At 43.3% G+C, this 12,682-nt stretch overlaps 1 protein-coding gene across 1 annotated transcript in view; it reads right to left on the minus strand.

The window, feature by feature from the left end:
- Positions 1-12,682, minus strand: part of LOC124143336 (neuronal acetylcholine receptor subunit alpha-10-like) — a 118,223-nt gene that overhangs the window by 41,299 nt on the left and 64,242 nt on the right. The window contains exon 3 of the mRNA XM_046512270.2: positions 7,341-7,385. Within this exon, the coding sequence (XP_046368226.1) occupies positions 7,341-7,385 (45 nt within the window). The remainder of the gene's footprint in view (positions 1-7,340; positions 7,386-12,682) is intronic.

Raw genomic sequence — 12,682 nt, forward strand, 5'->3', positions numbered from 1 at the left:
GCACAGGCGCCTGTTGCGACAAGCATGGGTTGCTGAAGACCTATTCTACCCCGGATCTTCACGGGTCGCACATGGCCATCTATGAGTGAGGAGCGGTGATACTAACATCATACGGACAGCGTCTAGCCAGTCTGAATTGGCACGTCATGGGACGTTTATTAAATACGTGCCTGTAATCTCCTGAAGGACGTAGTATTGCCAAAGTACTGGACTTAACAGAATACTTACCACTTCTTGAATCAGTTCAGGAAAGGCATTACACCCCACCCGTGTGGAATCCGGGTCCCTAGCAACCCCACCTGGCCGTAAGAGGTCATTAGCGGATCGTTTGGTCAGGACTACTTCATCGACATCCCAACATCTACCACTTCATTGAAGTCATCAAGACGGTAGAACATGCCGATCTGGCCAAGATTTCGCAGATCGACTTTGGTACTGCCCTCAGGAGTAGAAAACGAGTCTACCAAGGGGTAGAGAATCTTGGGGTTATTCCATTAAAATGACAAAGGTAACAGGCAGGGGATTAGGTGTGCATTCAACTGTGAATTTTGTTGTTATAAGCTGTAGGTGTTGTGGCATGTAGGCGTTTTGGGAGGACACCGCTCTGTGACTTGGTAGAAGGGGTGTACTCACTGCGTGGATCGCTGCTCAATATCTCAATCATCAACCAAGAATATTTGACTTATGTTGAAGTTAAGTTTCCACTCAAGTGTATATTATCCTTCGTATCGCAACAGCTATAATCCGACTCACTTGTCTTCAAAATAGATATAATTTTGTAATAATATTCGAAATTGATCTTATGTGAAATCCAAGTCAGTCATGCCGAAATGGAATGGCGCGTATAGAAGTCCCAGCTGTTACGTTGAAGTGTTCATGGCAAAGAGCAATTTTAGCAATATACATCCGACAACGTATTCAGTTTACCCATTAAAACATCACCATCACCTGTAACACAGCCAAGGAACACGGGGTCCACCCCACCCTTGTAAGAGAGAGAGAGAGAGAGAGAGAGAGAGAGAGAGAGAGAGAGAGAGAGAGAGAGAGAGAGAGAGAGAGAGAGAGAGAGAGAGAGAGAGAGAGAAAGAAAGAGAGAGAGGGGATGAGAGAGGGAGAGAGAGAGAGGGGGAGAGAGAGAGGGGAGAGAGAGAGAGGGGGAGAGAGAGAGAGGGAGAGAGAGAGGGAGAGAGAGAGAGAGAGGGAGGGAGAGAGAGAGGGGAGAGAGAGAGAGGGAGAGAGAGAGGGGAGAGAGAGAGAGAGGGAGAGAGAGAGAGAGGGGAGAGAGAGAGAGAGAGGGAGAGAGAGAGAGAGGGGAGAGAGAGGGAGAGAGAGAGGGGAGAGAGCGAGAGAGAGAGAGAGAGAGAGAGAGGGGGCGCGCTTGTCCTCACACACATATTTCAATGGCTCATTTTAACAATTCTCTACGTTTCCAAGAAGATCATTTCTGCATGGAGTTCTAATCATTTCTGGCCGATGCACATCACACCAGCAATTATCGGCTAGCGAGTGGCAGAGAAATTCGGGAATACTAATTTCTTTTAGCAAAACCATGCATTTTATCATGTAATCTACTCTAAGTCATGATTGTCAATACAGGGTGATCATTTACCACACGAAAACCACACATCTGATAAACACATGTTCGTTTTATTAGCTTATCTCAATGAAAGGGTGAAGAAAATCGTTTCATTTCCACCAGGATTATCTGTAAAACGGCGGTCAACATCGCCTACAGCACTAAATGGTCTCTAAGATTGGGCTACTCAAGCAGCCTCTCAGAAACTGGCTTTATTTTATCATGTGAATCTGTTTGATATCAGATGGTTGAAGTCTTGTGAGTGCCATTTATCAATACTTTATTACGTTTGTTTTTATAGGGCTGTTGAGCTGACGGATGCAAGTATTAAAGTCATCTCTTGTCATGACTCTGTCTGTCCTGTCTGTTCCCTTGGTGACTGTAATAATCACAGCCACTGTAACTGCAGACTATTACAGCAAGTTACTTTCTGATGAAATGCAGCACTGGGCGATGATGAAAGGGTTTGTATTTGCTGGTAAAAAAACGGATTGCAGTTCCTTGGTCGCGAATTGCTTGCATTCGCTGACTATGAAAAGGTCCGCTTGCAATCAGTCACGTTGACCCATGAAGACCCGGGTTACTTATCTTCAGCAACCCATGCTTGTCGTAAGAGGCGAATAACGGGATCGGGTGGTCAGGCTCGGGTGGTTGATGCATGCTGTCTTCCAACTGTGTAGATCGATGCTCATGATGTCAACCACTGGATTGTCTGGTCCAGACTCGATAATTTACAGATGTAAACTACAGGATTGTCTGGTCCAGACTCGATTATTTACAGATGGCAACCACTGGATTTTCTAGTCCAGACTCGATTATTTACAGATGGCAACCACTGGATTTTCTGGTCCAGACTCGATTATTTACAGATGTCAACCACTTGATTGTCTGGTCCAGACTCGATTATTTACAGATGGCAACCACTGGATTTTCTGGTCCAGACTCGATTATTTACAGATGGCAACCACTGGATTTTCTGGTCCAGACTTGATTATTTACAGATGTCAACCACTTGATTGTCTGGTCCAGACTCGATTATTTACAGATGGCAACCACTGGATTTTCTGGTCCAGACTCGATTATTTACAGATGGCAACCACTGGATTTTCTGGTCCAGACTCGATTTTTTACAGATGTCAACCACTGGATTGTCTGGTCTAAACTCGATTACTTACAGGTGTCAACCACAGGATTGTCTGGTCCAGACTCGATTATTTACAGATGGCAACCACTGGATTTTCTGGTCCAGACTCGATTATTTACAGATGGCAACCACTGGATTTTCTGGTCCAAACTCGATTACTTACAGATGTAAACCACTGGATTGTCTGGTCCAGACCCGATTATTTACAGATGTCAACCACTGGATTTTCTGATCCAGATTCGATTATCTACAGATGGCAATCACAGGATTTTCTGATCCAGGTTCGATTATCTACAGATGGCAATCACTGGGTTGTCTGATCAAGATTCAGATCGCCGTCATATTCACTGCTTATAAAATGTTTCATTCCATGACAAGGAAAAGGGTAGCATGCATACGTTACAAGAATCACTAGGTTGCATTCTGTGATGATAATAGGTTTGCTTTCCCTGTCGTAAAAAGATTAATTCAAAATGACAACGGGGCGGTCGGTTAACCTAGTTGTTAAAGCGTTCGCTCGTCACGCCGAAGACCCGGGTTCGATTCCCGACATGGGTACAATGTGTGAAGCCCATTTCTGGTGTCCCCCGCCGTGATATTGCTGGCATATTGCTTAAAGCGGCGTAAAACCATACTCACTCACTCAAAATGATAACAAACATGTTTTCACAAGTTAAATTGCAGACCAAACTAACAGTATCATTTCATTGGAAAATGGACACGTTTTACAGATGGCAGATCCTCTTTCAAATATCTCACACGACTTACTAGTGTGAGAATTGGTCGCCTTAACCAGTACCCTACCGTGAAGACAAAGCCATGTAGTGGCCAGTGCTACATCCCATAACAGGCAGAATTCGTTCGTGAACTCTTTTGACCAATGCCAGGGTAAAAGGTTCTGAGTGAGTGAGTGAGTTGGGTTTAACGCCGCTTTTAACAGTGTTCCAGTTATATCACGGCGTGTCAGCTTAATGTGGGAGGAAAGCCCCAAGTGATGCAGGTCTTAGGCGTTTACCACTTCGGTGAAACCCATGAGCACGGGTATGGTGCTGAAAAACCTAGAAACATGAAAATAGCTCTGAAGAGTATTTCATAGGTTTCGTTAGGATTGCTCCTATTGGATATTGACGTATGTTGGCGGTACTCTTTTGAAATAATTGAATGCTGTATTCAATCAATTACTGTATGGAAAGACCGAAACTCGTTTCATGCACGCGACAGTGATAGAGGCTGACATAAAACAAGCGACTTCTGAAATGTAGGAAAAGCGTTCGATACGACTGTACTTAATATTCTCCATACAATTAGATTTACGTAAAGCTTCGATTGTTTTTAACACGGTAAATTGCATGGCTGTGACAAAAAATGTGCTTCTCTTTTTATCGCTGGATTATCGGAAGAAATACAATCAAACGCGACTAACGTTATTGGAGAAATTGCATTGCATGGCGAAACATGATATCTTTCTTAAATCGTATGAAAAACGCTTTTCAGTTCGATCGCGTCTTCGTGTATAATAGCTCTCTGTCAAGTTGGTTAACTTCTTCAAGACGTACACGTTATCTTATCTAAAAAATAAGAACAAATGATTACCCGGTTCAATATAAAATGTTATACCCTTGAACGTGAATATTAAAATTTCAAAAAACAATAATGTAATTCCCAGTAGTTTGAGGTCATATTAAGCAAATGGTCACTACAACCCTGTTGTGGTGGTGGCTTAGCCTCCTGGTTGAAGTGTTGGCTTGTCACGTCAAAGGCCCTGGTTCGATTCCCTATATGGGTACAAAGCGCTTTTGAGTCCTCCGCCGTAATATTGCTGGAATATTGCTAAGAGTGGCGTATGACCCAACTCAATCAGTCATTCACTCACAATATGTAGGTGAAGCGAGACTGACTGATTGATTGATTGATTGATTGATTGATTGATTGATTGATTGATTGATTGATTGATTGATTGATTGATTGATTGATTGATTGATTGGTTGATTGATTGATTGATTGATTGAAACTCACACTCTGCATATACCAGAAAATTTCATGGTAAAAATCCGAAGGGCTTAGGGTCATTGTCAGTTGATGGACAAAGACTGCTCTGATTTAAACCATTGCAACATTATATAAACATCCTATCCCATCGTGATTGACGTGTGTAGTGTCTCCCCGGGCCTGAGTCTATGTCCACTGTAGGAGCCATACATGGGGTGAAGCCGCTGACTGCTGACAACGTCACAGGATAACGCAAAGCTTGTCTCAAGCCACCCAGTGAGTGAGTGAGTGAGTGAGTGAGTGAGTGAGTGAGTGAGTGAGTGAGTGAGGGAGTGGTTTGTTGTCTAACGCCGCACTCAGCAATATTCCAGCTATATGACGGCGGTCTGTAAATAATCGAGTCTGGACCAGACAATCCAGTGATTAATATCATGAGCATCGATCCACGCAATTGGGATCGATGACATGTATCAACCAAGTCAGCGAGCCTGACCACCCGATCCCGTTAGTCGCCTTTTACGACAAGCACAGTCACCTTTTACGGCAAGTATGGGTTGCTGAAGACCTATTCTACCCCTGCGTCTTCACGGGCCGAATGAGTGATTGAGTGAGTGAGTGAGTGAGTGAGTGGTTGGTTGGTTGGTTGATTGATGGTAATTTGATTGATTGTAATTTGATTGATTAACTTCACTCTGTTTTAGCGTTTATTGAGATGTAAACATACTTGTATATAAACAGTGTGCACAACGGCTTTTACGTTTGTACCTCCATAGATGAAATAAAAATATTGAAGTCATTTCTGAAATGTCAGCGAGCGTGTTTGCCGGAACTACTTTCAGTCTGCATGCCTCCTCGATCAGTAAGAAACTACGCGATAAATATAAACTTGGGATTTTCACGTCAAATAACGCGTTGTAATGTTTGCTCCCGACCTGAAAAGTTGACTCGCGAATATATGAATTTTTATAGGTCAGATGATGAGATAACATGTTATTAGACGAAACAAATAACCTCTCTGTGTTTGTTTCCTGGATGGGAAACATAGATATTACCATACTTATATCCACGTGCATGAGATCAATAACACAAGGTCGACACTGGATCTGTGAATCAGCGTAGATCACGTGATGCACGTGGCCTACATTTTCCATCTAATATTTGCCTGTCTGTTGCGCCATTTTTATACCTTTGATCGATGTCTTCCTGAGATTACCTCCCTTCCCAGATAACCTCGTTTGTGTGACATTCACCCGAAAGTCTGGAATTTGGGTTTTGGGAGCAAGTCGGTTTGGAAGGGATAACATAAAAAATTAATAATCTGCCTAGACTGGTATTCTTTATAGCTTTAATACTGAATGTCGAGATCGACTGGTGACCTTGACCTTCCCAATATACTTTCATAACCTTCACCTTGGAGGGAATGGCCGACCCAAATCAAGCAGTTCCCACGCTACACTATCGTTTAACCAATATAAACTTATATAATCGGAAAGGTTGTATGTCGTTTTGCCTAAGTCTGATTGGCTTGATATGACTTGATCCAACTTGACATAATATCTCAATAAAAGCCAGTTGAATGACGGGAAGTGAGATCAAGGCTGAGATAATGGTGGCCCTCCCCACCTTCCATAAACAGATACTACCGTTAATGACCCAAACAATTTGATTATGAAATCGAGCGAGGTATAAGTTGTTGTAACGATCGCCCTGTCCCAGGGAAGTGAGACGATGTATGGGAGGCCAGTAGGGCAACATTTCGGATGGTCACGCATAACGTAAGGGTTACATTCAAAGAGGTATTGAGACAAAACGGCACCAATCAAAAACGGGAGAAAATGGAATAAAAAATTGCAGCAAAGATTGCAACGTTTTGAATAGCAATTATGTCACCAAATCTGTTCGGTTTATATAGGATTATAGACACACAGTGGGTATCGATATATACACACTGCATATTGAAATATTATGAGATATTCACTGGAAACGAAGTATGCTTCGTACCAACGTTGACTTCCGTTTCGTTTCGGTTTTTAGTTGCATGATGTTTTTCCATGAGTGACACACATTTTACACTAAACAGAACTTTTAAGTGGCACGAGGCTCCACCCACTCCCCCTCGACCCCTCCCCCTCCCCCCCCCCCCCCCCCCCAAAAAAAAAAAAATAATAATAAAATTTAATAATAATAATAATAATAAAATAATATAAAATAAAATAAAATATTTAACAAATTAAAACAAATTAAGAAAATAAAATACAAAATAAACTAAAAATAAATGGTTAAAATGATTAAATTAAATATAAAAATAAATAAAACTATTAAAAATTATTTTTTCTCACCGCGAAAATACAAACATAACGTTAACACTACCAAACACGCCATTCCCAACCATCCCTAAGTTGGGAGAGTAAGGACAGAAAGGCCACGCAATTATTAATTCAAATTACGAGCAAATATTAAACTCCATCAGCGGCGTATGTGTGTAAACACCATCCTGAGCAAACCGGGAAATGCATCCACTTACGGTTACTCGATTTCCTGACGAGGGCACAAGGTGAAGATCATTTGAAAGACGCGAAACATTTAAGTGAACTAGGAACAAATTACACAGGGGCGTTTGTCAGTACTCACCGCCTCGAGCCACACGTTTGTTGTCAGAACTTGGTTTTTCTCGTCCTGGAAAGGAAATTAAAGATATTATCACGGTAATAAGGCAATTGATGTCACCGATCTATGGCACAAGATCGAAACATGTAGAGTTTTCAGATAAAACATGGAACTCAGGCAAGATTTACAGAAATCATATTTGATAATGTCGATTGGCAAAAAACTCAATAAAGAAATAAATTTGGCAAATTTTCAGTATGCGCCTTGGCATATTTTTAAATGCAACCATGTCGTGGCAACTCTGAAACCACACTAATGTATTACACTGGTAACCAAATCGCAGAAAACGCGAAGCATAAAACTTTATTTATTTATCAACAGAAAATAAAAGCCATCTGAAAAGTGAGTTGTCTTATATTGACAGAGTATTCAAGTCCCAGCGAGCATATATCCCCCAAACAATGTGTGGTAATGTCCAAATAATATATAAAAGAACAAACTCTAGACGTAGTTGTCTCCCTTGGGTCATGGTCGTAAGTTATGCGTGGCATAACGCGTCACTCTTCCTATCATTACACGCTCGGGATTTGTTTGTGAATTGTTTCTCAGCAGTAACCTGATTTAGGACAATGTATTGGACTTGTATAACGCATCTTGTGCAGTGGATGCATTTGACAGGGTTTTTATAGGGCTGCAGGTATGGAGGGGATTCACAAGAGTCAGAAACAGAAGATAGGATAATGAGAATCTATATTACTCATGTTTTACTGGGGTTAAAGGCCAGTCAGACCCAATCTCATTAAAATCAGACATTAGTTCTCGCTAACGCTAAACAAAGATCTGATGGCATCCCATTACGGGTCACGTCAGACCGACTTTGCGCGAACTTTGACCGATCAATGGAATGACCAATCAGAAGGCAGCTTTCTCGTGCTTTACGGCACTAATTTCATATTGGCGACTACGCTTCGAAACATATTTTGACAAATTCTCAAATTCAAATTTGAAACCTGAACAAAAAATATTCTGAAATGGCTAATAGATGGTCTAGATTGTACGGATTCAGTCGTTAAACCCGTAACTATCGTTCGGAATACCCCATGTTAAAGTTTTCGACTGTCACTTTCATAATCTGGTAAGCGACGCTCTGATTGGTCGGATGAAAGGTCGTTCTGACCCCTAATGGGATATCTTCAGATCTTTGTTTAGCGGTAGCGAGAACTAAGGTCTGATTTTAATGAGATTGAGTCAGACCAATGTGCGTGGATCGCTTGAATACTGAATGTAATTGTGTGAACTAGGTTTAAACCGCTATGAGCTGTATTATTACGATCAGACTGCTTCTTGTTGTAGAAAATACAATGTTTACCATATATCCGCAAGCACGGGCATGGTTTTGACAAACACAACCAAAGGGTTCTTCTTGGATTCGTTTTCGCGATACGCGGACAGCTAGAGAGAAAATAAGCTGATTGCAGACCGCTTGGCGATATGAGTGATTATGTGTTCGTGTGCATGTGTGTGCGTGCCTGTGTGTGCGTGCCTGCGTGTGCGTGTGCCTAAGTTTCACACGATGACCGGAAAGCACGAACCGAACAGCTTGGTCAATGTGCGATAAACTTCCAAGTGGGCTGGACATGTGGGTAGATCGTTCACCAGTAACGACGAGGAAGAGTCGGGTTAGATTGCTCATATGGATAATGTGCAAAAGGCATCGAACCCTCCCCTACGCCAACCCCCACCCCACCCCGACCCCCCAAACACACACACATTCACTCACTCACAGGGACAAGGCTTGTGATCTTAGATGATCGTAGACCGCCTCGGTGGTCTAGTGGTAGAGCGTCCGCCTGGAGAGCGGAAGGTCCGGGGTTCGATCCCCAGCCGCGTCATACCAAAAGACGTTAAAAGACTTGTTGTTACCCTGTCTGGCGCTCGGCATTAAGGAGGGGCTAAAACTAGGACTGGTCGGCTCGGAGTCAGTATACTGTGTCTGAGTGGGGTATTCATGTTAAACTGCGGCATGGTATCTCAGTGGGCTTGCACTATAAATCGACATCAGTCCGGACTAGTACAAGCAGCCACACACACACACACGTGCATGCACGTCGCTATGTAAGTGCAATAATCTTGGACGCGACGTTAAACCTAATTTCACCTCACCTCACCTTAGATGATCGTGGGCTCCATACCTGGACCTTTGGTCTACATCGGTTCTTCCTACACTTGAATTGTTTATTTTGATCGTAAAGATACCGATATATCATTGTTCTTCGTGTGTTTCGAAGCTATTGACCGCGTTGATGGTAGAGAATCAGTCTGGCTATCCACACGTAAGCCAGGTCATCACTCAAAGAAGAAAGCTAAAGGTCCAAATATAGAATGCTCCCAAAGCAGTCACATAAAACAAGCCAGGGTCCATTAGTCAGACAAGCCAGGGTCTTTATTTAGAGTTGTGTCTTGAAATACATCGTTGAATGTTAATTTACGTCGTATGTCAGTAACACAGGGAGAGCCTTCATATTTTCTGTGTAAATAATCGAGTCTGGACCAGACAATCCAGTGATTAATATCATGAGCATCGATCCACGCAGTTGGGATCGATGACATGCATCAACCAAGTCAGCGAGCCTGACCACCCGATCCCGTTAGTCGCCTTTTACGACAAGCGTAGTCGCCCTTTACAGCAAGCATGGGATGCTGAAGACCTATTCTACCCCGGATCTTCACGGGTCGTCTTATATTGGACCATACACTGGGGCAGCCGCGATTGCAGTGTACCTCTATGACAGACAGTAAGTGGCGTATTTCTTTTATACATAGCACAGGTGATGTACATGTTCATAACAACGCCCCTGAGTATGCGGGACCTGTGGAGACCCGGGGTAGAATTGGTCTTCAGCAACCCATGCCTGCCCTAAAAGGCGACTAACGGTATCGGGTGGTCAGGCTCGCTGACTTGGTTAATGCATGTCATCGAATCCCAAATGCGGGGATCGATGATCATGATGTCAATCACTGGATTGTCTGGACCAGACTCGATTATTTACAGACCGCCGTCATATAGCTGGAATATTCCTGAGTGCGGCGTTAAACAACAAACAAACAAACAAGTCTATGCGGATTGATTACAAAGAATATGTTAGTTGCAGTTTTCTTGTTTTGTTTGCTGTTTAAGGCCGATCTGTTTAACGCCAGTATTCCAGCTACAGGACGGCGGTCTGTAAAATTATCGAGTCTGGACAAGACAATCCAGTGATTGATATTGAGAGCAGTGATCTACGCTGTCGGGTATGATGAAACACAATCAGCGAGTTACCGAGACTGACAACATGGCTGTCACCTCTTACGGGGCGGTCGGGTAGCCCAGTGGTTAAAGCGTTCGCTCGTCACGCCGAAGACCCGGGTTCGATTCCCGACATGGGTACAATGTGTGAAGCCCATTTCAGGTGTCCCCCGCCGTGATATTGCTGGAATATTGCTCAAAGCGGCGTAAAACCATACTCACTCACTCACTCACTCATGCACTCACTCACTCACTCACTCACTCACTCACTCACTCTTACGATCAGCTGCAGGCAAGGTTGCCGGGGATCTATTCTAACGTGGAATCATCACGGGTGCAGCGCTCGTGAGAGTTGGCGATGATAAAACATTGGCTTATTATCCAAAAGGAAGAGAATGTTGGATTATCATGCACCACTATAGAAAAACTTGTTAATTGTGTTTCACACCGTTAAAAAAACACCAAATGGGGCACTAGTGTGTGCATCGGTTCAAAAAATAACTCCCATGCTTGTACAGTCAAACTATGGTCGAGACTGTAGTAGTATGCAAAGTGAATTTGCAAGGGTTAAAATGCTCTTTATTGCCCTGGGCTTTGGAACGCATTATGGGTTAATTGCGGTCCTGAAGGAAATGGAACCCAATTTGATTGAGATGGAGTCGTTTTGATGTTTTTCCTGAAGTTTGGACATATGCGGTGAATCAAACTGGTTTTATGTTTCATAACCGCAACTTCTCAATGATTAGAACAAGCGTATGATCTTGCTGACGTCACTTTCTGCTAACGCTTGGTGGCATGTGTCGAAATGTGATAACGAACTAGGCTCCGTCTATAATGAAGGTCAGGCAATGGGCTAATCAGAAAATGGACACACGATTCTTGTCTTATTACTTGGTAATCTGAAGTCAATGAGCTACAGGAAGCTACAACGTAGCGGTGGGAAAGAGGTCAAGGTCATGTAAATGAAACTTTGGACGTCCGTTGAAGCATGAAACAATATTATGTTTATAGCGTGTTTTACAACGAACGACTATCTTGTTTAGGAGATTAATTACACAACCTTCTGGGATCGTCTCCTTGTTCAGATATTCATATCTGGCACTGAACCAATTATTTTGCGTCATTTATTTCTTGCGGAGTGGTAGCCAAGTGGTGAAAGCGTCACTCGTCATACCGAGGACCAGGTTCGACTCCACCACGGGAAATGTTGCTATAAACCGAATTTGACTGACTGACTGACTGACTGACTGCCTGCCTGATTGACTGTCTGATTGACTGTGTGACTGACTGACTGACTGTCTGACTGATTGCCTGACTGTCTGACTGACTGACTGTCTGACTTTGACTGTATGACTGACTGACTGACTAACTGACTGACTGACTGACTGCCTGACTGTCTGACTGACTGTCTGACTTTGACTGTATAACTGTATGACTGACTGACTGACTGACTGACTGTGACTGTATGACTGTCTGACTGACTGACTGACTGACTGACTGACTGTGACTGTATGACTGTCTGTCTGTCTGTCTGTCTGACTGTGACTGTATGACTGACTGACTGACTGACACCCAACAATGTTACAGCTATACCACGGCGGTCTGTGAATAGTCGAGCCAAGAGCAGACAATCCAATGATCATTGATATTAGCAGTTACGCAATTGGGATACGATTACATGCATCAACCAAGTCAGCGAGCGCAACCACCCGATCCTGTTAGTCGCCTCTTACGACAAGCATTGGCTACTGAAGATCAATTCTACCCCGGATTTTCACGGGGGTGTAAATAGGGTGAATGAAACGGGCTTTTAGTCTTGAAGCACAATGCATGTCACGATCATGACACCGGAATTGTTGCCAATTCGGGAATCGAATTGTCGTTATGAAACATCGCTTCTACAGCTGGGCCTACCGCTACCATCGTTAAAGACAGGGCTGTAGAAGGAGCGCCCCTGCCTCCCCCCCCCCCCCCCCCTCCCCCCCAACAATTGGGAGAAGAAAACACCACGCGATGATCCTTTGCTCGTCTCCTTGTTGATAATTGGGTATGACAGATGCTGCGACCAGTATTGATCCAG

The sequence above is a fragment of the Haliotis rufescens genome, unplaced genomic scaffold, assembly GCF_023055435.1.
Source record: "Haliotis rufescens isolate VD_foot unplaced genomic scaffold, xgHalRufe1.0.p SCAF_14, whole genome shotgun sequence".
NCBI classification, from domain to species: domain Eukaryota; kingdom Metazoa; phylum Mollusca; class Gastropoda; order Lepetellida; family Haliotidae; genus Haliotis; species Haliotis rufescens.